The sequence below is a fragment of the Ophidiomyces ophidiicola genome (genome assembly GCF_022830035.1).
Source record: "Ophidiomyces ophidiicola strain CBS 122913 chromosome Unknown scaffold_1, whole genome shotgun sequence".
Lineage (NCBI taxonomy): Eukaryota > Fungi > Ascomycota > Eurotiomycetes > Onygenales > Onygenaceae > Ophidiomyces > Ophidiomyces ophidiicola.
In genome coordinates, this window is record NW_026054641.1 from 714,004 (window position 1) to 741,900 (window position 27,897).

Consider the following 27,897-nt stretch of genomic DNA (forward strand, 5'->3'; position numbering starts at 1 on the left):
ATGTTCCATTCACTACCATCAAGCATGACCACCGCTTGTTCATATTTTGCCAATCAGATGCCGCTAGACTAGATGTTGAATGGTTTGGTTTGTAATTGAGCCGAGAGGCTGAAGACAACACTTCCAGGATCATGAAGCATACGGCTGAGAATACTTCCGTTCTGATTGCTGGAATGCTGGTAGCAAATATTCCAATACAGGGGCCTTAAGCCTTCCCATTGACGTGTTTGCTTCCAACAAAAAACCAAAAAATTAGCAGGGGTTAACAGAGCCGCATCATAGCTATAAAGAAATGGAAAATTAGAAATAGAGTCTTGATGAATATATAATCTCCGCCAACATAATAATAAGTCCTGATAAGTAGTGATCCAGAGATATCATTTTAATATTATTTATTTGACGTTTGCCGCCAAAATGATCGTGAGGCTTCTATCAAATGCATTCTTGACAGATGTATCAAAATATGGGCTCGGGGTACTTATATTTACGGCGATGCTAGCAGCAGCCGCAGCATTTGTTTATTTCCGAGGGCCGGGTGTCAGCAAAAAATCAACACTTCCCGTTTCAGTGAACTACCACTTCACTCGGCAATGCAATAAATCTTGCGGATTTTGTTTCCACACTGCAACAACGTCATTTAAATTGGACGACGAGAAAGCGAAAGAGGGTTTAGCTCGCCTTAGAGCTGCAGGCATGAAAAAGCTCAATTTTGCGGGGGGAGAGCCGTTCCTTTATCCAAAATTTTTGGGTATGCTTGCGAAATTTTGTAAAGAAGACTTACGTCTAGAATCAGTTTCAATTGTAACGAACGGAAGCTTAGTTGAAAGAAAGTTTCTTGAAAAATATGGGAAATACATAGATATCCTCGCAGTTTCCTGTGATTCTTTCAATGAGCAGACAAATATCAATATCGGCAGAGGCAAAGGTGACCAAGTCACCAAGCTATTTAAAATCGCGGACTGGTGTCATGAATTTGGTATCAAATTCAAGTTGAACACAGTGGTCTGCAACTTGAACTATCAAGAAGACATGAACGCGACAATTCAAAGATTGCAGCCATTTCGATGGAAGTGTTTTCAGGTCCTCATGGTGGCTGGGGAGAATGACTCAGAGAAGACTCTCCGTGACGTTCGTAAATTCCAGATTACTGACGATCAATATGCCGACTTTTGCTTGCGGCATAAACATCAACCCTCGTTTGTGGCGGAGCCAAACAATCTGATGGCAAAATCGTACTTGATTTTAGATGAGTACATGCGGTTTTTGGATCGCGACGGGAGATCGCCGTCAGAATCTATTCTGGAAGTCGAAGTCGCAACGGCACTGAAACAGGTTTTTTGGGATGAAGAAAGCTTTGTTAAACGAGGAGGAGTCTATGACTGGAGTAGAGATCAGGGCAAAGCTGAAAATGGATGCAGTCCTTCTGAAAGTAAGAACTTAGAGTGGTAGTGAGGTCGTTCATGCTTTCAGCTTAGAAGGCAATGTTAGCTACCATTAGAATTGGTAACTTAGGTATTGAAAATTTGGACTCCACTCTGCCACCTTGCTTGGCACGTGTATCCCTCAATTGAAGGCCTCGATCTGTATATATTGCCTCCTCGCCACCATATAAGATGCAGGAGATTTGATTGCTTTGGATTGTCGTTAACTTTACTGTGAATTTGGCATTTGTGTGTGCTTTTTCGACCTTGTAGGTTATCACTCGTCTTCATCACTGATCTCTTCCCCTGCTTCGATAGCGGCTTCACGCTTTTTAGCCAAACGTTCCCTCTTTCTGTCAAGTAACTTTTTTAATCTTGATGCAGTATTGAAGACACCGTTTGTGCCAGTCCCGCATGCTGCACATTTAGGGTCTTTTCTATATCTCTTGAGGGCGCAAGACTCACAAAAGTAGTGGCCACACTTTGTAATGATCGGTGTTTTGTATGCCTGCTGGCAAATTATGCAAGCAAAAGGTATATCCTTCAACATAGCCTCCTCCTCCCCCTCATCGTCATCACGGCCCTCAGTGTTATTGCTCCTGTTAGCGCTAGCAACCACCGTACCGGCTAAATTTTTGCTTCTCTTTGTCACATTCTCCCACTCTCGGTCAAGCTCCCACCCTTGCTTATAGTCACTTCGGTCATGGAGAAAGACACAATTTTGCCCAAACCCACAAAACCCTGTCTTTTTATAATCTTTGCAGACATCTGGGGCAAAATCGGTGAAGGTGGTCATGCGAACATTTGTAGCTGCAACACGAGTTGGGCCGATTTTAGTTTTTATATCCTCATCATACCAATTAGTCGCTTTTGTGGCATCATTCGTGACGAGAGGAAGCTTTTGTTTTGTAGTAGACGTATTATGAGGCTCTTCCTTTTCAATACTGCCGTTATTAGTAGATGCGGCAGCTGCAACCCCACCTCTCCGTTGCCTGCGCTTGGTCCTATGGCCTTGCCGAGAGACTTCTTCTGACGAAGAGTACCCAGAAGTTTCTTTATCAGAGGCCGAGGCTGGCTCCGGGGATACTGGTCGTTTCCTAACATTTTCCCTAAGGCGTGACGCTCTTTTTTTGAAGGAAAAGGCTGGCACCGGAGCTTCCACTTCAACCTTGTGTGGTGACTCCGCCATCTACTCAACAGTCTGGTGTGTTAGGGGCGACTCTCGGAAAAAATAGAAGTAGAAAAGGCCTTCAATACCCGAGAAGCTTACTCTTTAGCCCCAAAAGAATAATAGAAATGGTTGCCGTGCCGCAGAGATGAATTTATGCTGTAGAGCGCGTGCGGCATCATTCGAGTCTTCTCCAGTGGCGACAGAGTTGCTTACAAAGCTTGAGTAGGCACGTGATTGGCTTAACTACTCCGTAGTTGATGAATGAACATTTTCAATGCTTCGTACTGGCATCATAAGTGTATATTTTACGGAGCACATACATATGCAATTATAAGTTTAAATTGATCGGGAAATAAAAATCCAAATATTTTCTACGAGCGAAATAATAATACAAGCAACGCTTTGAGACGGGCTCACATTTGGATCCACGTATTCCCATAGGTTTCCATTTGTGTAACGCATCCTGATGAATTTCAGCCAGCCTTTGTCCTCTTTGCGGGTTCGGGGGCGACTTGTTGAAGTTTGATGGATACAGATGAGGGGTCAAGGGGATACCGACTGACCTGCGATGAGGAGTCGTGTCGCACACCCTTCTGCGACTTGCAATATTGGGATGGTGTCCGGCTCTGCAGCCCACCGTTTCTCAGCCTATCCAAGAAGATCACATATAACACGAATGTTGTGAGATCTTCGAAGAGGCTTGTTACTCTGTATCACGGAGTTCGGGGCGGCTGGCATTGGAACCAAGGTATCGTACCCCCTTCTGTTTCCTTTAGATTATTAGTACTTTGATTTGTGGCTAAGAATTCAGTAATTTCTCACAGTATAGTCATTCTCGGCTAATCCAGATTCTGTAAAACTTTGTGCTACAAGTTTATGTTACTCCTCTATATTCCACGATAACCCCCTTATTCTATTTTGCTACTTTTTAAAATCACCTTGCCAAAATATTTTGATAAGATTGCATAAATGAGACGAATGCCGAAGATTGGCCGTGTTTATGCTAAATAAAAAATGACCTGGAATGAGGATTGCTCATGAACCAGGTATCATCATATATCTTCCAGTTGTTCGATCAGATGTGTGATCAACATTTTCGCCGCTGCTTAATTCAAGACTGGTATCGGGCACTACGTCTGCGGGTGACTGCATACTGGTGTAAATCTATGGGTTGCTCATTCAACGTTGTTCAACTTGGCTTTGAGAAAGGTAGTCGGGTAATATACCCCTTACCTGCGGCATTAGGCTCTTCGGCTTTTGAGTTGATTTGATATGAGGTAGACCAAAAGGTATAAATTGCTCCCTTTGGCCGTCGACGAAACTTCCTCTCAGGAGTAGCTCAAGCACAAACACACATAAAAAAATACGCTCATCTATCCACACACCAGGTAAGATTATCTCTTCGCCTTTCCAGCCCGTCTCTGATCCCTAAACAGATATTATCCGTTCACCATGCGTTTCTTCTCTACGGTCACCCTTGCTGTCGCTGCGCTGTCTACCGGCACATACGCCGCTGAGTGTCATCAACAAAGCGGAGGTCGACGATGTCTGTCCCGCGCCGATGCCAACAGTGTTGTCCTTAGATTTTGCAATGCTCACTGGCATGGTGCTTGCACTGATTGGCAACAATACAATGGTGGTGGTGGAACTGTTGGATTCATCGGCCAAGTCGGCCGATTCTTGAGCCGCGAACAATGTATTGATGCTGGAAGATCAATCGTTAGCGACTGTTATGGCAGGAGAGACGGAGGCTCTTGGACATATGGCCGTGTAAGCATCAACTTCAAGTATTGTGACTGGTGAGCTGGCATCCGGTATACCCTAGGGTGCTGGTAAGCGACCGACTGCTTTGATGACGCCAACCTGGTTTTTCATCATTTCGGCTACTTATATCTGAAGCAATTATATGAACACATATTTGAACTCGCAACTACCAACTGTAATTTTTTGCAAAGGAGTGGTAGTAGTAACGAATTAATGGATGGAAAAGCTGTTTCACAGCATTGGTTGCTGTCCATGTATAGAAGCATGTCTAACTTTTACCCAAAGTCTTCATTCTAGTCACAAAAGTAAACTATATTGTCCAGTCTATGAGAGGATTCCATTCATCATCTGAATACACGCCAAGAAGAAGAGTCGAGAGAAGCTACATCATATGTTACACCGATGGATCCCTTCCCATAGACAAGAAAAAGTTGAACGAAAAGGCAAATACCAAAGAATCCCACAAGTATTAACTTGATGTACAGTCGGAAAACACAGACTCCATTTGCTCAATACCCCCAGAATTTTCCTGCTCGAAAAATGCATGTTTAGAAGAGTGGTACATGAAAGGCATTTTGAGCGTCAAAAAAGTAATGCTGATCCCACATTTTGTCTATTTTATAACACGGGTCACAAGACCAGTGGCCACTGTTCGTCCACCCTCGCGGATGTTGAATCGCTGGCCAGCCTCTGCAGCTACAGGGTGTAAAGTTGTGCAAATCATCTCAACATTGTCTCCAGGCATGGCCATCTTCTCTTGATCTTCTCCTGGCCAGCTGAGTTGCGCAGCTTCGTCTAACGCAGCTGTTAGTATGTCATGAAGAAAAGGCGAGGGAAATAAGATTAAGTATAACATACCAGCTGTGCGGATGAACATTTGTGGACGATACTTGCTGGTAAAACCATATTTACGACCTCCTTCGGCTTCGGTGAGAACGTATAGGGAAACCATAAATTCAGTATGTGCTTTGACGGATCCTGGAACAGCAACGACCATGCCACGATTGATGTCTTCACGCTTGACACCTCGGAGAAGAAGACCAGAGTTATCACCAGCACGGGATTCGTCGCATGACTTTTTAAACGTTTCAATGTCGGTGACTTTGGTTTTGGTTGGCTCGGCTTTACCACCGACAATTTCAACTTCAGAATCCTTCTTTAATATACCCCGCTCAACACGGCCAGATACCACGGTTCCTCGGCCAGAAATAGAGAAAACTTCTTCAACTGACATGAGGAAGGGTTTGTCGGTGTCACGCTGTGGGGTTGGAATCCATGTATCAACCGCTTCCAAGAGTGCATCAATCTTGCTGGCACCGATTTCAGGTTGTCTGCCTTCAAGGGCACAAAGGGCAGAGCCGAAGATAATGGGAGTTTCCTCTCCCTCAAAGCCATAGCTACTCAAGAGCTCACGCATTTCTAACTCCACGAGTTCCAACATCTCCTTATCTTCAATAGCATCGACCTTGTTGACAAAGACGACAATTTTCTGGATACCAATCTGGCGGGCAAGAAGAAGGTGCTCACGGGTTTGGGGCCTAGGCTGTGTTAGCGTCTGGGAAAAGCGGCCATGTATTGAATGTGATTTGCGTACATCTGTCCGTCTGAAGCAGCGACAACGACAACGGCGCCGTCCATGCTTGCCGCACCAGTAATCATGTTCTTGATATAATCAGCGTGGCCGGGACAGTCAACATGGGCGTAGTGCCGGTTGTCGGTTTGGTATTCAATATGCGCAGAAGAGATAGTGATACCACGCTTTCTCTCCTCGGGAGCCTTGTCAATAGCACCATATTCCAAGAAATTGGCCATGCCCTTCTCTGCCTGGCGTTTAGTAATGGCCGCCGTTAAAGTTGTCTGCGATTCTCGTTAGGTACGGTTGGGAGGAGCTTAGGACGGCTCTATTAGACCAACCTTTCCATGATCAACGTGACCAATAGTGCCTTTCATCTGTAAGCTTCAGCTGCAACTGGAGGGTACCATGCAATAACCTACCGACGTTGACATGAGGCTTGGTTCTCTCAAAAACAGTGGCTAGGCCGCGAGCAGCAAGTCTGTCTTGTGTAAAGGCGTGGTGAATGGGATTGATCGCTCTAGGTCGTTGCAGGGAGAGCCTGCTCGTCCTGAGTAGAAAGTTAAGCGATCTAGAAATGTTTGACATGCTGGCAATCCTTTGCGATATGAATATGGTGGAATTGACAAGGCTTCTCTGGAGTCAGAGCTTCTAATGCGCCAACAAAATTTTCGAGGTCGCAAAGCTGTCGTTAGAGCGCTAACCCGTTCTTGGACCGTTATTTAATGTTTCTTAGTAGGTGGTCTCTCGCCAATCATAATGTCGCCCTGGTCAGCGATCACGGTTACATAATTGTATTCCATTATCTTCCACGTGATTAACCATGTGACCCTTCACGTGATCAGCAAGACCGACCTATTAGTGTAGGATTATCAACCAAGCTCCTGTAGAATTTATCTTTGATGATTGGATATGTGGAGCTTTTTTGTAGGGGTTTCAGGTGTCTTTTCCTATCATCTGATTGTAGATTGTTGATCTCCAAATAGCATGATCATTCCGACTAAGGAGATCCTGGGCCCTCATTTAGAGCACAAGAAATTCAAGAAAAATACAATGAGGCAGTATGTAACGCAGGGCCTAAAATATAGGCTACCCTCAGATGGATATAGCAATCAGAAATTGCCCTTCTATAAATTCGATCCCTTCGGTTCTAATTTGAAATAAAACAAACCTAATACCTCCCCTTCAGGCGGTTTCGTTTGAACAGCCCCCTTCTCAAGAATCCATTTTTGTATAGTGTCCACCAGAGCAGTGGCTTGGTCCACCGTAGCCCTTTTTTTGCGGGCTTTTTTTAAAAGAACCAACTCCACAGGCTTCCCCTTGGAAAGAAAGGACTCCGCTTGTTTCAGTCTCATATCCAGATCATTGGGTTCGATAGCCCAGTTGAGTTCAATTTGCTTTCCAACCTTTGGTTTGACTGCCTGTCGACTCATTTGGTATTCTTGCTCGCGTAGAAATCTCTTGCTCACAACTTTGCAAATCGCCCCATATTCCTCGGAAGGAGGCAGTAATAGCACTAGAACGCTTTCTATCCGGTTGAATGTGCGAAATATTTGTCGAGTCGGTATCAATGAGCTTAGTGACCCGTCGTCGTTCACGAGATGTACTCGTGGGTACCTGATGGCTTCGTTTTGAGGGGCGTTTTTGGGTGGGTTCTGAGGGATATCTAACGACTCGCTGATGGCCACCGTCGACGTAGGAAAATTTCGGTCGAGTGGGCGATAAGAGATATGGTCAGCCCTGATTGTATTTATGACCTGGCGGCGTGCATGAAATGGGATTTTGGGCAAAAAGGCGGAGCGGAGGGCGAGAGCAGCGGAAAAGACGGGACGCCGGTGTGCCATGACCAGCTCGCTAGGCGAGAGACGAGCAGAATGGGCAATAGAGAAAGCTGCTCGCCTGGCGGTGGTCTTCGAGTTGTGTCGTGCGAGTATGGATTGAGTTAGTCCAAAGTCCCTGCAAACGCGCCAAGCATCGTCAGATCGCGCCAGGACAAAATCGAGTCAAATTCTCCGCTTGCGGTGGAACTCAAACTTTCGACGACAACAACCCAACCATTCGTGTCGGTCTGAACCAGACAAGCCAGGACACTGTGGACGCGGGAAGAGTACCTGATATCGACGCAGCCTTGGAACTTTGCTCCTTATGCCTCTATATTCTCGTAATCTGTCTTGATCCTGCCACTCGTTGATTCCCCTGAGAGAAACGAGGCCCTCAATCCTCTAGGCCCGGATGTCCGAAGAGACTGAACCCTTTTCTAAACCAGTTTCCTCGCCCTCTCAGCACGCCGATCGCCCTCGCAAGCGAAATTCTACCGCCAGAAAAAACCCGAACGCTCAGCCTAAACCCGCCGACACCCTGGCTAGACGAAACCAATCGCTATCAGAGCTGGCAAGGAACTGCCTTGCCATCATTATGACACAAAGCCAGAGAGCAAGATACCTGAAAACAGGTGGTATCATTGCCCTCTTAATATTTTTCATTTACGTTCTTTCCCCGCCGAGTGGCCCGTCCGCTGCCCTCGGTAACAAGCCCACGACAACAAAATGCTCGAAACCACATGACTCCTCTAAACCCCTTATTCAGTATGCCTTGATGATCGACGCTGGGAGCACCGGCTCCAGAATCCACGTATACCGTTTCAATAACTGCGGCCCAACCCCCGAACTAGAACACGAAGAATTCAAGATGACGGAGAAGAGGAAGGGCGGAGCTGGGCTCAGTTCTTATGGTGCCGATGCAGAGGGAGCTGCGAAGAGTCTTGATTCCTTGATGCAAGTGGCCCTTGACACTGTGCCGGAACAGTATAGGTCTTGCTCTCCCGTTGCTGTTAAAGCCACAGCAGGCCTGCGTATGTTAGGCCCAGAGCTTAGCCAGAAAATCTTGGAGGCGGTGCGGCATCGGCTAGAGACGGTATACCCTTTCCCCGTTGTATCTAAAGAACGAGGTGGGGTCGAAATTATGGATGGAAAAGATGAAGGTGTCTATGCCTGGATCACAACGAACTATCTTCTTGGGAATATCGGCGGACCTGGAAACAATCCCACTGCGGCCATATTTGACCTTGGGGGAGGGTCTACTCAAATTGTTTTTGAACCAATGTTCAAGGTTCCCGACAAGATGGCAGATGGTGATCATAAATACGAGCTGACTTTTGGTGGTAGAAAGTTTACCTTATATCAGCACTCGCATCTTGGTTACGGCTTGATGGCTGCCAGAAACGCAGTCCACAAGGCTATTGTCGAGGCAAAGCACAGCTCTAATGGTGGGAATCGCGCATGGCTCTCTAAACCTGTTACCAATCCTTGCATTGGCCCTGGTATGGAAACACATGTCAACGTTACCCTAGGTGAAGAGCACCCTCTTGGAGAAAAGGTCCAAGTCAAGATGGTTGGACCAAATGCCTCCCCCTCAGTGGCTCAGTGTCGAGGAATTGCAAACAAAATTTTACAGAAAGATGCAACTTGTTCATTAAAGCCGTGCTCATTTAACGGTATTCACCAGCCATCACTCGCTAAGACCTTCGCACGAGAAGATGTGTATATCTTTTCTTATTTCTATGACCGTACCGCCCCTCTTGGGATGCCGGAATCGTTCACTTTGCGCGATCTCCATCATTTGACGGATACTGTCTGTGCTGGTGAAGGTAGCTGGGGTGTCTTTGAAAGCGTTGCCGATGCTCTTGAGGAATTAAAGGGCCGCCCAGAGTATTGCTTGGATTTGAACTTTATGCTTTCTCTTCTTCATCATGGGTATGAGATGCCACTTGATCGTGAGGTCAAGACTGCGAAAAAAATCGATGGTAATGAATTGGGTTGGTGCTTAGGTGCCAGGTAAGAATATTTTTTCTACTCATAGTGCACGGGATTATACTAATCTTCCCTTGTAGTCTCCCACTTCTCAGCCAGGACTCAGGCTGGCAGTGCCGCGTCAAACAAATCATTTAAATGATAGAGCTAGACATATTTTCTTTTCATGGCTCCCCCCTGCCACTTGTTTTATTTCTTCGTACATAATACTAATTCATGACTCTGGCGTCGCTGAAAAACCCAAAAATTATGCATTATGGCATTGGGCTACGAATTGGTTATCTGGTTTTTGAGATTGCTTTCTTCTGGGCTGCGCCTTATCGTATTATCATTTGTTGAAACGCTGCCAATGATTATTCTCATTGTATGGACTTGACCTAATAGAAGATATTGCTTTGAATGATATTGTTTATTATACTCTGCCTTGTTGTATTATACTTGAGCTGTCGGGAATGTATATTTGGGTATCACAAATCACAATGGTGTCGGGAAGAAAATGTATGCCTAGTTATCCGGAATCGAATTCTATGGCGACTTTCAGAAAGGGAAACAGGGCCCGAGCTAGTCCATCTCATGAATCACGGGCTTTTTGACTTTAGACTTGCTTCCCATCAATTTATCCAGAACGTTAGTATCCTTTTCGGGACGCGCCTGGCCACCCTCGTTCTCTATCGGGGTAGAGGCCTCGTCACTGCTTGTTTCGGAGACTTGATCTTGGTTCTGCTCAAGGACTCCTAGGCCAAGGTTCTAAAACATAGCGAGTTCAGCTGAGATATCCAGGGGGGAAGGTCGACTAAGACGTACCATTTCAATGTACTGGCTTTCTGGTTGTTTGCCACCAGTCTCTTCATTGACGCTCTCGCCCTCGTCATGAATTTCTGCCCTGATCAATTTCCCTGCAACAATATCTCTTTCAAGGTCTTCATTGGCAGCTTTGAGCACGGGCAGGAACGCCGAAAGACGCGATGACAATTCGGAGGCGGGTATACGTCGTATTTGTGGCTTGGGCTGTGTAATTGTTATGATATTGCCTTCGACTTCGCTATCCTCATCTTCGCCGGAAGAGGATTGGGGTGGACTGTGGTTCAATGAGACGATATCAGGCGGGTCATCGTCATCGTCATCGTCATCGCTATCACTGGCTTCAGACGGTGCGGGGGAGGTTATTGACGAGGAGGAGCTCGAAACAGCTGGTTCATGAGATGGGGTTGTGGATTCGTCCTCGGACGTGTTTTTGTCAGTAGCTTGGCCTGCAGTTTGGCTAGTCGAAGCTAAGTCAAGCCTTGATTTCTTTGGTGGAGAGCCGGGATGCGTCTGAAGGCGAGACGCGCAAACACGCTTTCTTGACTCGCCGGGCATTCTTGTATCGAGTTGGATCACAAGCACGAATGGCCGCACTGTAGGATTGAAGTGAGGCACGGTTAAGCTTTCAGGCCGTGCGGCTCGCTCCACCCAGGGCCGAACGATGGAACCGTGGCCGTCCTGTCATTCAACTGTCTCGCCGCGCAACCCGTCCTGCAACGCGGCGCTGCCTATTGCCCGCCAATGTGAAACGTGGCCATCACGTGGCAGGCGATCAAACCTTCGATGAAACATCACGACCAACGACGCCGCCCAGGGCTACACCACGGCGGCTAGCCGTGCGTGGCCCCGTATTCAGGTACATACATACATATGCCCGCTGTCAGCCAGGCGATGATCCTCCCAGTGGTTAGCCCTTTGGCAGACTGCTCCAATCTGTTCTTGCGAACTGCTGCCGGGCTTAGGGTCACGCAGTATCTCTCTCAGGTAAGCTCCATTGATATGCCCCTGTTCTTCTCCTGGATTAAATTTGGCCTCCGGTATCGCTAGTGTGAGTACAGCCATCTCTGGTGATACGCCGGCTCAAACGATGCACTGCCTACCGCCAGGTGCTTTTCGGTCTTCCACTTACTGCTCATGCTTTCAGCATATCTGAAGTCCTCATCCAGTGCCATTGTTGCTTTAGTAAAATATCCCCTTCAGAACGTCCTTGCAGCTCTACCTACGACCCAAGAGCTAACGTCTCTGAGTATCATATCAGTGCATACACAAGCGGCAAAAGACTAGTCCGCCCACGCTCTTTAACGAGTAATCCAGTAAAGACATCGTTACTTTTTATAGGAACCCATTACTTCATGCGGTAGCCGATTTCTAGCAGGGCGCCTCGTTCAGCAAGCAAAATACTGCCCTGTCATTCTCGATTGAAGAACCGATGTCTCTGTTCAGCATGAGTAGCCAACCTCCCAGGCCAGCAACTGCAGACCCGGGTTCTCATGATAACCACACAACTTCTCCCTCGACCCGCAAAACCCTCCACCAGAACATCATTGGGAAGCTACGTCCTCTTCCGTTTCAGTATAGATGGGTTGTCTGGTATGAGAAACACATGGACTCTACCAATTACGACGACAGACTATACCTTTTACACGGAGATGTTGCTGACATTGGGATATTCTACCGCATTTATAACAACTACCCCTGGGATAAAGTCAAGTTACGAGATTCGGTGCATATTTTTCGGAAGGGAACCAAGCCCATATGGGAAGACCCTGAGAACATGAAGGGCGGCTGCTGGACGTTCCAGGTTCCAAAAGCTAAGAGTCAGGCATTTTTTCATGAATTGGCCATCCTTTGTATGGCAAATGAGTTACAAGCCGCCGTTCAAGGAGGTAAGTCGTGCATACATTGCCAGTTTTCACTCGCCGAAATTGCTTCTAATTTAAATTCCTCTAGAGCACGACCATGTATTAGGCGTATCCTCTTCTGTTCGTTTCAAGACCCATCTTGTTTCCGTCTGGAACAAAGCGGGCAGGAATGAAAAATCTATCCGCATCCTTGGTGACACTATCATCGAGCGTCTGTCGCCCGAATTACGCCCTTTGTCAACTAAAACGTACTATTATAAACGACATGACGAACACGATGGCTTTGAAGCTGCCATACAAGCTGCACAAAAGAAGAGACAATGTGAGAATAAAAGCATAAATAAAGGCGTTGATGGCTTACCACTCGAAAATCCATGTTGTGGCAGCATCAACGAATAGACAGCCTCCCTTTTTTATTAAGCGTCTTATCTATATTCTTTGTCTATGTGAGTATGATGGTGCGATAGAATTATGTCTTTACGGTGTCAATGAATATGTCTATATATATCACCTGCTATTTCATGCCTTGAAGAAAGGAATTGCATACATATACAAATATACGCCATAATATACAACCATGGTTAGCAAACTGATAATCCAATCTGCTAAAGAGATAACCACATTCGTCTTGACTTTGAAGAAAAAAAAACGTTTTCAGAGGGGCAATCAAGAATACCCTACACTATAATCCTGTAGTAATGAATCCAAAGCGAGCGCCAATCAATGCATAGACCTGAAAACCAATTTTACCATAGCGAGAATGGCCACGACTAAACGCCTAGTTTAGTTATCTGCTTCGACTCTGGCGTCTGCTCTTTCGATCGTCTTTATCCATACTTGATGCTTGCGCGGAGGCTGTGCTCTCACCAACGGGGCCTCCGCCGGGAATATAACGGTCAATCCTACCCCTGTCATCACGATCTCTATCTCTATCCCAGTCTCTGTCTCCATTTCGGTCACGCGATCTGTCACGACGAGTATCTCTCTCCGGAGATCGCGCTCGCCTTTTGGGTGAGCGACTCCTTGTCGAGGTCGGTGGTACGTAACGATCGATATCAAGTTGGTCGCGAGACCTAGATCGGCGAGAGTGTCGTCTGCGGGATTCTGATCGATCTCTTTCCCCCCGGCTTTTGTGTAGCGGAGATCGAGATCGAATCCGTGATTTTGATCTTCGACGTCGGGATCGTGATCGCGATCGTGAGGGTGAATAGGCTCGAGGGCGGTAGTTACGGTCAATGTGGTCCCTGTCTCTGTCCCTATTCCAACCCCTATCTCTATCTTTTCCGCCTGATCGGTCTCGATCTCGACCTCGGTCTCTCTCTTGATCTCTACCCCTATCCCTATCACGGTCACGGTCTCTGTTACGGTCTCTTGCCCTATCTCGCTCACGATCTCGATCCCACTCCCACTCGCGGTCTTTATCTATATCTCGTTCTCTTTCCCGTTCCTTTTCGAGAGGTCTATATGCGTCCCCACCAACCTTTTCTCTTTCTCGATCTCGATCCCGCTCAATGTCCCGGTCGCGAGGTCGATAGCCATCGGGTCCCTTATCCCGCTCCCTATCACGATCTCTAGCCGACGAGCCGCTGTGAGCACGGCTCCTGCGATGTGTCTCAGACCGATCGTCCCTGTCAATCCTATCGCGAGTTGGTCGATAGAGGTCCATCTCACGATCACGATCTCTTCTCTCCGAATCTCGCCTTTCCAAATCCCTATCACGATACCGGGGGTCTTCATAGCGTGACGACCTCCTAGTCCGTGATCCATTTCTTGACTCGTCCCGCCGTTTTGTACGATACTGGTCGTAACGGTCTTCGAAGCCATCATTCTTTGGTCTATCTGACTCTTTGTCTACTTTTGAACGAACGGAAGTGTTAGATTTGGGCTGTGCCTGGTTTACCATTGCTGCCTGATTCTGCGCTTCCAACTCCTCTGCTTTTTCAAAATCGAACTCAGGCCGCTGTCGAGACTTGGCAGCGAGTTCTTTGCCTTCTTTCAATAGAAGCTCTAGAGCCTCGTCCTCCAATGCCTTTTCATCGACGGGTGCTGGTGTAGGGGCCTTTGGAGGGGGTTTAGTGTCCTTTGCATCCAAGTCGTGTTTTTTATCCCGATCTCTACAACGGTCACTGTCGCGCCATCGATCATCTTCCTTTTCCCATTCTCTTTCTCTCTCTCGTTCCTCACGTCTCCTTTCGCGATATTCCTTTTCCTCCTCTTCGCGTCTCCGCCGTCTCCGCTCCTCCCGTTCTTTTTCTCGCTGTTCTTCCATCTTTCTCTCTTCTTCACGGCGCTTTTCACGCTCAGAACGACGCCGTTCTTCGCGCTCCTCTCGCTCTTTCCTCTCAGCCTCCTTCTGTTGTCTCCGGAGCTCTCGTTGCTTCTGGCGTTCTTCTGCCTCGGCTTCAGCACGCTCCTGCTCTAGTTTTTTTTGTAACTCCAGTTCTTTCCTTCTCTCCTCTTCTCTCTCCTGTCTCTTTGCTTCAACTAAACGACCATACTCCTCATCTGTTGTATTGCCTCTCTGCTCCTCGGAGTTTGCGATCTCGTCGCCTGCATCCTGTCGACGAATGCTCCTCAAAACCTCGAGTATATCATCCAGGTAATTAGTCGATATTTTATCAATAGCCCTGTCTACTGTTTTATACAAGTCGCTCCGGTCCACCGCACCTTCAATGAGGGTAGCAGCTTTGCCTCTCTCACGGGATAAAAGTGAAGTGTCACGTTCGATTTCTGATTCCGCCATTTGAGTTAAAGATTCAATGAATGATTTCTTGGCCTCCTAGGATAGTATATGGATAGTTAGCTTATACTGCGCTGTCCGGCGAAGGTGCTGTTTCAGTTTGCGTACGCTTTCGTTGAACTCAGCCCATATTTTTTTGCGCGCATTGTCAAAGCCGCCCTTCTTTTTAAAAGAGTATAGTAGATTGTCAATGGCATTGCGTTGGGCAGATGTGATGGGGAGCTCCGAAGCTTTGAACTTTTTACGATGGATATCTTCAGTCTCTTCATGGGAGCGCTTCGCGCCAATCATTTCAATTTCGGACGCAGGCATCACTGCCTATAGAGGGGAGTAGTCGAAATGCACGAAAGCAGACCGTGCGCATTCCTAAACTATCTGATGGCTCTCTCAGCTTCCCAAGTCAAGTTGCGATGAAGGGAAAACATTGATCCGATCCGAGGACAACTTCCGACTTTCAGTTGACGACGATTGGGTTCTTCAATATCAACGCCAATTGCGTCCTCTTGTGGGAAGAAAAAGAAGCATTTATACCATAATACGCGGCTAAAAACTGTACAACGCCGTTTATATTTTGCATATTTGACTTGATCCTCTGCGCAGCCTACTTTGTGCTCCATACATTCATACATACCTTCATAACAACCTGCTCTCCCACCATGCCTGTGCATAAAGTGCTCTTTTGGAGCGGGTTCGGTATGTATTATTCCTTCCATGAATTTTATCTTCCATCCCTTTTTATCTTTAGCCAGCTCCCTGTGATCCCAACTCTGATTCCCTTCAAAGGCATTGCCGTCCGTCTCTGGCAACTCGGTATCGAAATGCGCCCATTTTTCAACAGAGAATCCTTATGGGTATATCCCCTCTTTGCTACCGTTGGCGGAAGCTTTGGATACTGGCTGGAGGGTGTTGAATCGCGACAATTGAAGATGCTTGCAGACAGAAAAGAGATGCTATTGGAAAAGCGACGGCGAAGAGCCGAAAGAGAAGCGGCCGAGGTCGGCTTGAGCAAGGTAGAAGAGGGTGGACTGCTGGCAAGCACGTCGTGAATATTGATCTAGAGCCTGCTTCCGGCAAGGTGGTATTATCAGGCATTTAATCACACCCGATAGTCTACAACGGCCGGAAGTTGGGGCTTGAAAACGCAATAACGATGAGGATAACACGAATATATTCTTGCTAAAAAGGGAGTAAGGGCAGGTTGAGGCCATTTCTCTGTTCGTAATCATACAATAAAGGACCATTTTTGCCCCGTATGTTCAGTTGTGACTTCCCTGAACTTGCCATGGGTGCCTCAGAATGCACATTAAATACTTATACACACTCAGTACACATCAATTTTTTTTGACATGTATTTCTTATTGCCCCAGTTCTCCAGCTGTCAAGAATTTGCAGCTGGGGTAAATTTCTTCTTAAACTAATTGCTCTTACTGAAACTAGCGCCTCTTTCAGCTTGTAGGAATACTCGTCCTCGTCAAGTTCTGACACCGTTTTCCTTAACGACTGTTTTTATTCATCAACTGCTTTGGAACGTCCGTAATACTGGATTCACTATGCACCTTGCACTCTTTTTTCTTGGACGCGACTTCACCTTGTAGTAACATTTTGTGCTCAGAGAAGGTAGAATTATGCCCATGGTGACATAGTTTGTATTGATGTAAAGATTTTAGATATAATATAGTAAGCATATAATAAACTCTGCTGGGGTATCATATTCTGCTGTTCAGGCCTGCCGGTTTTTCAAAAAATCCAACCAAAACTGCGAAACTTGTCATAGCTGTTCAACATTGAATTGTATGGAAACCTCCCATTTTTGAGCTCCAGTTCCATATCCACCACCAAGCCGCTCTTTGACCATACTGGTAATACGTTCCCGCAGTTTTACCAAACTATCTTCTGTTCCGATGACTCTCAGTTTGAGATTTGCCATACAGAGACCATAGTGCACTTGCCAGAACTTCGCTTCTTCAACTCCTGAGACAGATGGATGGGAAACAATATCTTGCATCACGGCGGAGACTCCAGGTCCAGAATATGACATCAAAAGCATGGATCCGAGAGTGGTCACAAGACGGATCCCCAAAACACACATTGAAATGGCAACAACCAGTGCAAAGGCCCTGTCCATCCAAACATAGATTGTGATTGATAGAAGGGGAAGCAAGATAAGGAGAAAAGAGCAAGAAAGGGTGAGAAAATGGGATGGATTGCTGAGTACAGATGGTAAGGAGGAAATATATGCGAAACGCATTGCTTTGCCAATTCTCGCGTGGTTTTTGAGACCAATCGCAGAAATAAGAGTGGCTGCAATAGCAAGAAGTGCCGTAATGTCGATACTCCCAGAAGAAACACGTTCGTGCGAATGAGATCGATGCGCCTCTGGGCCCGACTCCTCTAGAACATGGGTCATGGCATGCGAGATAAGATCCCCACCCATGAAAAATAGTAGAACGGACAGCGCAAAGCCAGCTACTACCTCTGCTCGTTCAAGGCCGAAAGGATGGCGGACAGTGGATCGTTTCCAAACTTCAAAATTTCCAAGCACATCGACGGCCACGCAGAGCATCGCCCCCAAGGAGTCGAAAAGTAGAAGATGAGAAAGCCCTGTCATCGCCATAGAGCCGTGTGCACTCCAGAGTGTATATCCAGCGATCGTTATATGACAAAGACTCCACCAAAATCGAACCCTCTGCTCTCTGGACATACTGCCACGGCATTCTTTTAGAGTCGGAATCGGCAGTGAATTGGGAAGAGCAAGCGGTGCTCTGGGCGGTGGTTCTAGGAAAAATTGATGGGATATGCTGCTGTGCTTATATTTATGTCCGCGCCGCTGTCCGACCCCCTACAGCGTCTGTCAGCATCGTTCGAGGATAGGTAAAGGTATAAATAACAACGCACCGATTTGGCGACTGGGCCTTTTGCAAGAGCAGTCGGGCGAAAATTAAAAGGGCTTGTTGCATCCTGGCCCGATATTTTATGCGGGTTCCGAGAAGGATCTAAGGGAGCGCGCTGTATCAGTCGCAGAGTCCCTCATTCGTTGCGCAGAAGTTAGAGCCATACCTCCCGAGGCAAAGGTGTCAACCATTGGGGAGAGAGAATTAAAATCAAAAGCAGACTGCATCGGACTGGCATATGAAGAGCCACCTGAAGTCATTCCCGCATCCTCTGGAGGAGGGGTCGGTGTGCGCGGAGGGGCTGGGATGGGGAGATTTGAAGCCATGTTGGCGACAGCCAGGCCGGGGCTGGAAGCTTTTGTATACTTCGGAAGGCAAGCGTAAAATCATCCAGCTGAAGCAACAGGCATTATCAAGGCAGAAAAATTGTATTCACAAGAGCATCTTGCAGGGCACTGCCTGTCCTGCAATCGCCCAGCCGTTGTAAATAATAGCTTTATGATCGTTTCTCGAAACAAAGCATATTTGGCTCTTCACTAACTAGTTAACTAACTAACTAACCTAACCACTCTGTTAGTTAGTTAGTTAGCTAACTAGTTAACTAATTCACTAACTAACTAACTACCTAGTACAGTTAAGTTAGTTAGTTAGTTAGTACTAACTAACTTACTAGTCTGCCGGCACATTGGCCGATCCTGTCACACCCACGAACGCTTTCGACTCCATTACCTCCAGTTCTACCTTATGCTGGGCATGGATATTACTGACCCTGAAACTGGAAGACAAGGCCCCCACTGTCTTGCAGGTGGCCGTACATGGATAGCCGTCGTGCCGTTCTCTTTCTCGTGTTGCTCTTCTTCCTCTTCACCACCCCAGATCCGCACCCACAAGCTCCATTAACAAAAGAGGAGCTCCAGAAGAAAATAGATGAGGAGCAACAAGCTCTGTCATTCCTCAACTCTTCGAACTATGGCGACTTTGACAGCCAAAACGAACGTTGGCTGCCGCTTACGGGGCTAACGAAAGAAGATGGCTTCGCCTGGGGCCTGTTGCCCGAAGTGCAGCACAGAGCTAGGGAACAGCTTCAATCTATCCTTCAGTCTTTAGGGATTTTAGCCTTGGGGCCTTTGAACTCCTTATCGCCCGACTCTAGTCTCACGAATTTGACCCTTCCTGTATACCGAAATGTAACCGGCAGAGTGCGAGGGGACTGGGTAAGATGGAAAGAACCAGAGTCAGCGAATCGCCCACACCTGAATATGACCTCTATTGCGAAAAAATACCCTCTTTTTGTGCGTGAATTTGGTCATAATGTCACCACAGATGAGGGCCGGCTGGTGATTGACTTCCACGAACGGGCCGAGGTTGGCGAAGCCATGAGTGTCAATGGCGTACCGGTTCGCGAAATCGAGGCACATATAATGGTTGAAATGAACGACTCCCTCGGAGAAACATGGGCTATGACAGTGTTTGGGCTGCACTTTGAAGCCACCGGGGCAATGGTGCTGACGACCTCCAGTGACAAATTTGCCGGACTAATGGCGTTGCCTCACATGACTCTATCAAGAGACAGCTTTGAAGTTTCGCGCCAGCTACTTAATAGGTCTCTTCTTAATTCCCTGGGAGAAGATAAAGCTCTACAGGAGCGGTACCTACCTTGGGCCTCGTTATCTCATCCTGCTGACAAGCTACCTTTTCCCTCCCCGAAGTGTGAATACGTTGTGTACCTCCAACAACATCCGGTCATTATCAATAATGAGGTAGCCCAGGAATCTATGATAGGTACAATTGAGAGTGAACTACGGTTTCCCAAGGGGACTCCAATCCCCGACGCACCGCCAATGCTGATGTCTGCTTCAATGTTTTCACCTGACTGCGGCTTTGTCCTAGAATCTAAAGGATCTCCTGCATATGCGCCTAGTGATAGGCTCTATATATCTGGCTTGAAGCGAGAGGAGCACTCCAAATATGCCAAGAGATTCATCGTTATTGTTGCCGGTACTTTCATACTTCAGATTCATTTATTAATGCGCCAGATGAAGGAGTCGTCCACACCATCCACCCGAAGTCGAGTAAGCTTTTTTACCATAGCAATGATGTCTACTGGAGACTACCTTTTTATATCATTTGTACTTGTGAAGCTGTGGTCCGAAGCTTCATGGCTATTGTTGGTAGCCACCTCCTTTCTGGCCTTATTTTCTATCAGCTTTCTGGGTATGAAGTTTCAAATTGAAATATGGACAACTCAGGAGCCTGAACGTAGGACAACCAGCTCCTCTTCATCGTCGCCTCCTTCCTCCCTGCCCATGCCGGCGACTGTCCCCGAACCACGGGACACAGGCGCAACGCCAATTACTCTTCCTCCAGATCAGGATATGCCTGTCAATGGCACTCCGCTGAACACTTTCCAGACCATCGAGGGCGGAGTTAGTGCAGGGGCAATGTATACTCGCTTTTACGTTATGCTCCCTACCTTGTTTCTGCTTTCATCCTGGGCGGCTTTTTGGCCTACTCGACTCGCCGCAATGTACGCCAATATGATTTCCTTTATCTACCTTTCCTTCTGGTCACCCCAGATATATCGAAATATCATGCGAAACTGTCGGAAGGCATTTCAATGGGAGTTTGTCGTTGGAGAAAGCATTCTCCGTGTTTTCCCCTTCATATACATCTATCTCTTTCCACGAAATGTCTTGATGGTAACATTAAGCTCCACTGAGATAACCATTTACGTATCATGGGTTTGGATCCAGCATTGGTTGCTCGTTAGCCAAAATATCTTGGGTCCGAGGTTTTTCATTCCGAAGAGCTGGCTTCCGCCAGCATATGACTATCATCCAATCTTACGGGATGCATCCGCCTCGGGGTCGGGCGAGGATTTAGAGTCAGGAGATACCCTCCCTGTCAGCTCACTTAGGGCCGAGCAGCGCGATGTTCTAGTAACTTCCAAAGAAGAGGATAAACCAGGCAGCAAAGATCGAAAGAAAAAGGTGTTCGACTGTGCCATTTGCATGCAGGACATAGAAGTTTCTATTACTTCAACACCCGGAAATGGGGCTGGAACCAGTGTAGCAGAAAATGCCACCAACATCCTGGCCAGACGTTCCTATATGGTCACTCCGTGCCGCCATATTTTCCATAGCTCATGTTTGGAGACTTGGATGAGACTCAGATTGCAATGCCCTATCTGCCGCGAAACGATCCCACCGATCTAGGCAGTATTTTACGATATTTCATCGCAAGATTTTATTATTGGGAATGTATACAAATATACATAGCTGTGGGAGTTTTTGTGAAAAATCTCCCTTGTCTTTCGTGGATGTAAGCCTCCTACTATATTCTCGTCGCAGAGAATACCTACCCATGGGTCACTGAACATGAAGTGTCGTCTCAGCATCCGGTATTTTGTGACTTTCAAATTCTATGCAAATCCTCTTCTACAGCCGATATGAAATGATGCCCTTTCATCACAGCCATTTCATGGCACCTAGAAGCTCCCAGGTGGCCGTTGAAAATTTCTACTCCTAAGCCAACGGATATCACGTATATAACGGCATTTACGATACATTCGTAGTTACTTGAGCCATAGGCGCACAATTGACATCTTCTGGGACTCCTTGGCTCGAAATATCCAGGGTGTTTCTAATTTAGATACGGCCGATTCTAAACCACCTAAACTCCAGACATGGGAGAGCCTCCACGGTCCAATCCTTGTCCGAAATAGCTTCCGTCATTTATTCTTTTAACATCTCATGGATTGCGTGCATTGATATGTGTATGCCATGTTAACGGCAGGGCGGCTGGCCCCGAGTGACGAGAGCAAATACTACCTCAAACACACCGCCAAAACAGAAAAGGCGACTTGATTCTCATTTCACTAGACCGTTTATGGTGCTGTTGCTTGATGCTATGGGCATTCCAGCACTCAAAGATTCTGGATTATTTAATAACGGGAACGGACGAGCTCTGTGTACTTCGTAGTTTGACGGTATTAACAAACGGCCGTCGAAATTTTACTGAAGACAGATCGAACCCGTTCCACGGAGCTCGGTACATAACTATCTACATAAATATCTGCATTTATGTAAGTGCAGTGTACATACCGTTCCTGGTGTTTGCCGTGGCTGAGTTGGCAATGCGAAAGGTTAAAGAAGTGTTATAGTCCGTATCTGCATACCATTTTGCTACTAGTTGCTATGGAGTATTCCGGAAATGGCGACGCCTTTTCCTTTCCACTTGGCGTAGTGGTTATGGGTTGATAAGGTATGGCTGAGATTCCAAGACAGCTCATAATACTTCGTGTACCCTTTCTTTGTGGGTCGGGGAAGAAGCAAGAGGCTTGATATCTCTCAAATTATCCATAGACCTCAACTTTGGATACTTGCACCATGAATGAACCCCTTAGAAAGTTAAAGGATTTGTCGTTCAGAGCAAATTGCTTCCTCTGAATCGTTGATAGCTGCTGCTGGGGACGGAATTGCTTTCATCCTCCTCTCTTCACTAGCTCGCCTGAGTATAAACACAATGGAGTCGCCGCGATGTCCCGATGTTCAATTCGAAGGTAAATTACTCTGTACGGTTCCCAAAATGTTTCTCTTTCCGAGACGTATGTCCCCCTTGCTCGCATTAGTACGGCATAAATATACACAAATTGATGTTGTCACTGACAGGGGGTTAGTGACAAGGGGTCAGCTCTCGTCGTGTCGAGCTCTCAGTGCGTTTTTCCGGATTCTGCGGGCTGAATTCAATAGCACAATGCTACCATGTGGATAGACTTGTCTCTCAATTGGACGAGTCCCCCCTTTAGCATATTTTATATGCTGGAGGCACAGCGTTAAATGCAACAATAGGCAGGGTGCTGATGGGCTGTCACATAATCCCAAGAAGTGACTTTTTTTTGAGGCTGAGAATCTCCTATTTCTGCAACATACACACGTCAAGCGCTCCAGCTTGATGGGTGGCTATATAACGGGATAGCCGCGATCTTTCTGCTCTTACGTTTGCCTGGTCATTGATATCCGCAAAATTTGTCAGCATGGACTTCTTACTACTGCTTGTGCTTGCGACTATTTTGTACACATTACCTGTGCACTCCGCAAGAGCTCCTGTGGACACTTTTTTATTCCAGGGAAGAGACAATACGCCATTTATCCAAAACCCGAAGGCGAATTTCCTTCAAGGAGGCTATTTGGTTGAATACCATGACAATGCAAAGGTATTTTAATAATTCACAGTGGTTAATTTCGACATTTTTAACATTTCGAAGCAATTCTCAGCCTTTTCTACCGCACTCGGCGGTGCAGGTTTCCCTGCTAAACACCGCTTCGACTTCAACCATAAATATTTTCGTGGTTCTTCCTTTGTTATCAATGATAATGGAGATCAACAGAGTGCAATGGCAAAAATAATGGCCACAAACCAAGTAAAAAATGTCTGGCCATTGCGACTTATTCAACGGGATCCAGGGCAATTACACTCAAAACTTCCCCCTGGAGCAAAACTTAGATCATCAAAGTTACCAAAACGTGAATCTGGAAAAGCATGGTCAACGCATGCAATGACTGGAGTTGATAAGCTTCATGCAAAGGGAATGACCGGAAAAGGGATGTTTGTCGCTATTTTAGACACTGGCGTGGACTACAAGCATCCAGACCTTGGTGGCGGCTTTGGTCCAGGGTTCAAAGTTGCTAAGGGCTACGATTTTGTGGGTGATAACGCGATAATCGGACGCCCTCAACCGGATGCTGATCCTTACGACTCGTGTGGATTTCATGGCACCTGGGTTTCGGGGATTGTTGCTGCCAACCCTGGTGCACTCAATGCCCCTGGTGTCGCTCCGGATGCCACCCTTGGCATGTACCGCATCTTTGATTGTTTCCTGTGGACATCGGAAGACATTGTCATCAGTGCATACTTAAAAGCCTACGATGATGGTGCAGATGTTATTTCTCTGTCATTTGGCTCATACAGTGGCGTCCACAATGGCAAGTTTTCGTGTGAATTTTTCCATTTAACATCTTGTGCTAATTGTTGTTACCAGACCCTCTTGGACGTGTTGTGTCTAGTATTGTTGATTCTGGTGTTGTTTGTATTGCTGTTAGTGGTGAAGTTGGCGGTCCGCCGTTCCAGGCAAACAGCCCAGCCAGTGCCCTGGGCGTCATCTCTGTTGCTACTGTTGAAAACTCAGTCAAACCCATGTTCCATTTTATTGGCAATTACTCAGTTGTGAACAGCAAAAGTGAAGCCTTTGAATATGAACCCACTAATCTGCCCCTCACCCAACGTCGGTCTTTGTGGACCTGGAACTATACAATGGACTTTCAGGACCCATACAGTCTGACAAATTGTCCTGAATTTACTGAAGAAATTCCCGATCTGAAAGAACATGTTGCTCTGGTACCATTTTGTTTAGCTACTATGCTTAGTGCTGTTGGCCTTGGTGTGAAACATATTATGCTGCATGACCGTGGCGAGATCTTTCCGTCCGTTGCAGCCAAAAAAGATAATGACGCTAAAGCTATACTTGGACTTGGGATTGTAAATCGCCAGCAGGGCGACGAATGGCAGAGAAACTTTTTGAGCGGGATGAAGGCAACACTCACATTTACAGACCCAAACAAGCCAGAATTTCGATACCGTGAAACTCCAAACAAGGTTGGAGGCTTAGTTGATATATGGAGCTCTTGGGGGCCAACATTAGAACTTGATTCAACTCCTATTGTTGCCGCACCGGGTACGAATGTGCTTTCAACGCTACCAAAGAGAGAGGGTATCTATGGTGTTCTGTCTCACGCAGGGGGTGCGGCTCCATATGCAGCAGGTGTTGCTGCTCTTCTGAAGCAAAATAACAAAAAAATAGACCCCAAATATATTATTCGGGCGTTGACTACAACGGCAAACTTACTAAATTTCAGCAATGGGCAATCAACTGACAATACCCTTGCGCCTCCCATCCAACAAGGTGGTGGCCTTATCAATGCATTCTCCGCTGTACATTCTGAAACTCTCCTTTCGCCATCACACATAAAAATCAAGGGAAGATATGATGATACAGCCCTGATTACTCTCCGCAATACCGGGCGCCAGGCGAAGTGGTATTCAATCTCTCACAAACCATCGCATAGCGTATACACTGTCTTTTCAAATCTCCTGGAACGGGGAACACTCCCTGAGCTCGAGGCAGCTAGTGCCCGTGTGCTCACGTTCCCACCAAGGATTAAGGTTCCCGCAAGAACGACTCTTGGATTCATCGCTTATTTCATACTTCCACGCAATTTAGCCAACCAAAGAGTGCCCATTTACAGTGGCCATATCCTTGTTAAAGAAGATGATGGCCCTGAATTCTCCGTCTCCTACTTGGGGTCGCCGTCTGACTTAAAGACAATTGAATGCTTCAATAACCGATCTACGTACCTAGCCACTACAGACGATATTAGCAAGAAGGCTGCACCTGGGCGCACCTTTAAATTCCCCCGAAACAATATCACAGACATCGAAGACTTCGACTTACCCATCATGATGGTTGGCCTTGATTTTTACACACGCGAAATAGTAGCTGAGATTATCCCGGAGAAGCCAATAGAGGGATTCAATGGTAAGTTAGGAGGTAACGAGCCATTTGGGCCGTTTCCACCTGGAATAATAATTCCTATCCCGGTTTTTGGAAATCTAGCTTCTGGAGATTTCGCTCCAGAAGGGAAATTCACAATGTCAGTAAAAGCACTAAGGTATCATGGAGAGCAAGGTAAAAATAATGACTGGAATGTATTCAAGTCGTCATCCTTTGGCATTGAATATGTAGGTGGTACAAATATGACGGCTAATCAGTGATTCAACAGGGTTAAGTTTCTATCATTGCAACGGGGGCTGGATCTTATCATCTTAAGTGTGCGTAAAAGGTATTGCTAGATCAAACATCGTGATAATAATACTACTGTCATACCGAATTATCCACGGAAGCTGTTCATGGTTGGATGTGGAGTGAAGATATCTATTGAATGAATATCTCAAGACTAGGCTCATTACACTATGGGGTAGCGGTATCGGTACATGCATAGATCTAATCAGTACAAAGCACAGCTTACATCCACGAAAAACATTGTGATAGACCAGCAAGTCTGAATACTGTTTGATCGAAAGTGTCTGTTGAAGAATTTTGGTGTATATACAGTACAGATATAGGCGGAACGCACATGTTAAAGTCAAACAGCACAACTGGCCTCACCGTTTTTGTCTTTATTGCTTCGGCTCGTAGTAGGTTTTGGAAGATCAGATTATATTAAAGCATGCGGAAAACTGACGCAGTTATATTCCGCGCGGTAAAGGATTTAGTAGCAAGGGGAGAGGTTGACTACTCTTCTTCCTCTAGCGAAGCACGGTAAGCAGCCTCGTCCATCAAACCTTCCAATTCGCTCTGGTCCGTAACCTTGATCTTCACGAACCAACCATCGGCCTCGGGGGACTCGTTGACGATTTTTGGCTTGTCCTCCAGAGCAGTGTTTGTGTCGACAACAGTGCCGGAGACGGGCGACATGATATCTGAAGCGGATTTGACAGATTCCACGGCACCAATGGTCTCTCCAGCGTTGATCTCAGAGTCAATGGCAGGAAGTTCGACGAAAACAACGTCTCCAAGGGCCTTGGCGGCGTATTCGGTGATGCCGATGGACGCTGAGAAGCACGGTTAGACGTCGGAATTTCTTACTAGAGGATCAGAGAGACCATACCTGTCGTGTTATCTGCGGACAGCTCAACCCATTCGTGCTGTTCGGTGTACTTCTTTGCTTGCACTGGGGCCAATTGGGTCAGTTTGCGACGCACTTTGGTTGGGCGAACTGTGCAACAAAACACCCACGGAGCATACTCAGCACGTACAGAAGGCAGACTGCGCAAAGCCTCGTCTGGTATTCCAGGCAGCTTTCGAGGGCACGGTGTAGCGGAGGGGTGATGAGCACACTCGAACCTTGGGGGCCGCAGCAAAAGCAACCCGCAAGGGATTGACGATTCGGGCAGCGGCAGACATTCTCGCAATGCAATTGAACGTGTAGAAGAGCAGCGGCTATAAAAACAGCTTTTTAGAACAGCAATGGGAGTTTGCGCGGGCGCAGGGATGTGCGGGATACAAGCGAGTTTGAGAGTTGGCGGGTGTCGACGATGTTCGGACGAGAATCAGTCCAGACTTCGATTCTCCGACGGGAAACTCAGCGGCGGCCACAACGCAAGGGCGCGTGGCGGCAGATGGTCTACACGGCAGAGAAAGCTGTCTGGCAGCGCATTCTGTCGTTATTTATGCCCATCGCAGTATTTCGCCCGCTTTTTGTAGCTGCGCACGGCCGGTAATGCTGATACTGCTATCGAGAGCTTTGGGTACCTCGGAATGTGTTGCAGTCACTCTGATTAATAAGTCCTTCTCAGCATTGTAAAATACATAAACAGTCTCAATACCACAATCAAAATAATTAAATACACTATCAATCCGTCTTTTCTCGATCTTGGCCATCAACATCGACTTGCACAGGACAGCTCTTCAACCCCGACTGTAGACATGCTATACGAACTAATTGCAGTTGTACGCTCCCATATACCCCCAACTTTGGTTATAGTAGCTTGCTAAGCGTCTCCGCAGGTCCGCCCGGGCAGTATTAATGAAGTGAAGGAGTAAGCTCCGAAGCATGCCTGCACATTCACTCTGTACCCTTTCATTAAATGAAGACTATTGCTTGAACTCGACTAATCCTCGCTACTTGCCTTAGAATTGCACGAACCGCCGGCCTCCAAGTGCTCCGAGCTGGCGGTGTCGTTCGCGGGTTCACTAACTGGGGTACCTTCCGCCTCCCGCATCCGACCACCAAGCACCAAGCCC

The 27,897-nt window shown here is 46.9% G+C and overlaps 13 protein-coding genes across 13 annotated transcripts; 6 read left to right on the top strand and 7 right to left on the bottom strand.

The window, feature by feature from the left end:
• Window positions 1–414: 414 nt before the first annotated feature.
• Window positions 415–1,449, top strand: LOZ57_000251 (uncharacterized protein; the record flags this gene model as incomplete). Its single annotated transcript, XM_049249358.1, has 1 exon — window positions 415–1,449. One exon carries the CDS (start codon window positions 415–417, stop codon window positions 1,447–1,449), a length of 1,035 nt encoding a protein of 344 aa, XP_049111552.1.
• A 249-nt stretch (window positions 1,450–1,698) lies between these two features.
• Window positions 1,699–2,883, bottom strand: CWC24 (RNA-splicing factor; the record flags this gene model as incomplete). Its single annotated transcript, XM_049249359.1, has 2 exons — window positions 1,699–2,610; window positions 2,878–2,883. 2 exons carry the CDS (start codon window positions 2,881–2,883, stop codon window positions 1,699–1,701), a joined length of 918 nt encoding a protein of 305 aa, XP_049111553.1.
• A 2,086-nt stretch (window positions 2,884–4,969) lies between these two features.
• TUF1 (translation elongation factor Tu) lies at window positions 4,970–6,168 on the bottom strand (the record flags this gene model as incomplete). The annotated part of the gene is made up of 3 exons (XM_049249360.1): window positions 4,970–5,151; window positions 5,215–5,894; window positions 5,951–6,168. 3 exons carry the CDS (start codon window positions 6,166–6,168, stop codon window positions 4,970–4,972), a joined length of 1,080 nt encoding a protein of 359 aa, XP_049111554.1.
• Window positions 6,169–7,056: 888 nt separating this feature from the next.
• Window positions 7,057–7,773, bottom strand: LOZ57_000254 (uncharacterized protein; the record flags this gene model as incomplete). The annotated part of the gene is made up of 1 exon (XM_049249361.1): window positions 7,057–7,773. One exon carries the CDS (start codon window positions 7,771–7,773, stop codon window positions 7,057–7,059), a length of 717 nt encoding a protein of 238 aa, XP_049111555.1.
• Window positions 7,774–8,161: 388 nt separating this feature from the next.
• Window positions 8,162–9,876, top strand: GDA1 (Guanosine-diphosphatase; the record flags this gene model as incomplete). The annotated part of the gene is made up of 2 exons (XM_049249362.1): window positions 8,162–9,762; window positions 9,819–9,876. 2 exons carry the CDS (start codon window positions 8,162–8,164, stop codon window positions 9,874–9,876), a joined length of 1,659 nt encoding a protein of 552 aa, XP_049111556.1.
• A 423-nt stretch (window positions 9,877–10,299) lies between these two features.
• LOZ57_000256 (uncharacterized protein) lies at window positions 10,300–11,097 on the bottom strand (the record flags this gene model as incomplete). Its single annotated transcript, XM_049249363.1, has 2 exons — window positions 10,300–10,485; window positions 10,543–11,097. The coding sequence occupies 2 exons, from the start codon at window positions 11,095–11,097 to the stop codon at window positions 10,300–10,302; spliced, it is 741 nt and encodes a 246-aa protein (XP_049111557.1).
• Window positions 11,098–11,986: 889 nt separating this feature from the next.
• Window positions 11,987–12,803, top strand: LOZ57_000257 (uncharacterized protein; the record flags this gene model as incomplete). The annotated part of the gene is made up of 2 exons (XM_049249364.1): window positions 11,987–12,428; window positions 12,493–12,803. The coding sequence occupies 2 exons, from the start codon at window positions 11,987–11,989 to the stop codon at window positions 12,801–12,803; spliced, it is 753 nt and encodes a 250-aa protein (XP_049111558.1).
• Window positions 12,804–13,191: 388 nt separating this feature from the next.
• LOZ57_000258 (uncharacterized protein) lies at window positions 13,192–15,456 on the bottom strand (the record flags this gene model as incomplete). The annotated part of the gene is made up of 2 exons (XM_049249365.1): window positions 13,192–15,183; window positions 15,253–15,456. 2 exons carry the CDS (start codon window positions 15,454–15,456, stop codon window positions 13,192–13,194), a joined length of 2,196 nt encoding a protein of 731 aa, XP_049111559.1.
• A 344-nt stretch (window positions 15,457–15,800) lies between these two features.
• On the top strand, window positions 15,801–16,190 carry LOZ57_000259 (uncharacterized protein; the record flags this gene model as incomplete). The annotated part of the gene is made up of 2 exons (XM_049249366.1): window positions 15,801–15,837; window positions 15,928–16,190. 2 exons carry the CDS (start codon window positions 15,801–15,803, stop codon window positions 16,188–16,190), a joined length of 300 nt encoding a protein of 99 aa, XP_049111560.1.
• A 722-nt stretch (window positions 16,191–16,912) lies between these two features.
• Window positions 16,913–18,361, bottom strand: zrg17 (cation diffusion zinc membrane transporter Zrg17; the record flags this gene model as incomplete). The annotated part of the gene is made up of 3 exons (XM_049249367.1): window positions 16,913–17,983; window positions 18,040–18,137; window positions 18,202–18,361. 3 exons carry the CDS (start codon window positions 18,359–18,361, stop codon window positions 16,913–16,915), a joined length of 1,329 nt encoding a protein of 442 aa, XP_049111561.1.
• Window positions 18,362–18,850: 489 nt separating this feature from the next.
• On the top strand, window positions 18,851–21,250 carry LOZ57_000261 (uncharacterized protein; the record flags this gene model as incomplete). Its single annotated transcript, XM_049249368.1, has 1 exon — window positions 18,851–21,250. The coding sequence occupies one exon, from the start codon at window positions 18,851–18,853 to the stop codon at window positions 21,248–21,250; it is 2,400 nt and encodes a 799-aa protein (XP_049111562.1).
• Window positions 21,251–23,070: 1,820 nt separating this feature from the next.
• On the top strand, window positions 23,071–25,865 carry LOZ57_000262 (uncharacterized protein; the record flags this gene model as incomplete). The annotated part of the gene is made up of 3 exons (XM_049249369.1): window positions 23,071–23,250; window positions 23,302–24,031; window positions 24,076–25,865. The coding sequence occupies 3 exons, from the start codon at window positions 23,071–23,073 to the stop codon at window positions 25,863–25,865; spliced, it is 2,700 nt and encodes an 899-aa protein (XP_049111563.1).
• A 520-nt stretch (window positions 25,866–26,385) lies between these two features.
• GCV3 (glycine cleavage system H-protein subunit) lies at window positions 26,386–27,057 on the bottom strand (the record flags this gene model as incomplete). The annotated part of the gene is made up of 3 exons (XM_049249370.1): window positions 26,386–26,705; window positions 26,762–26,824; window positions 26,910–27,057. The coding sequence occupies 3 exons, from the start codon at window positions 27,055–27,057 to the stop codon at window positions 26,386–26,388; spliced, it is 531 nt and encodes a 176-aa protein (XP_049111564.1).
• Between the last annotated feature and the right edge of the window lie 840 nt (window positions 27,058–27,897).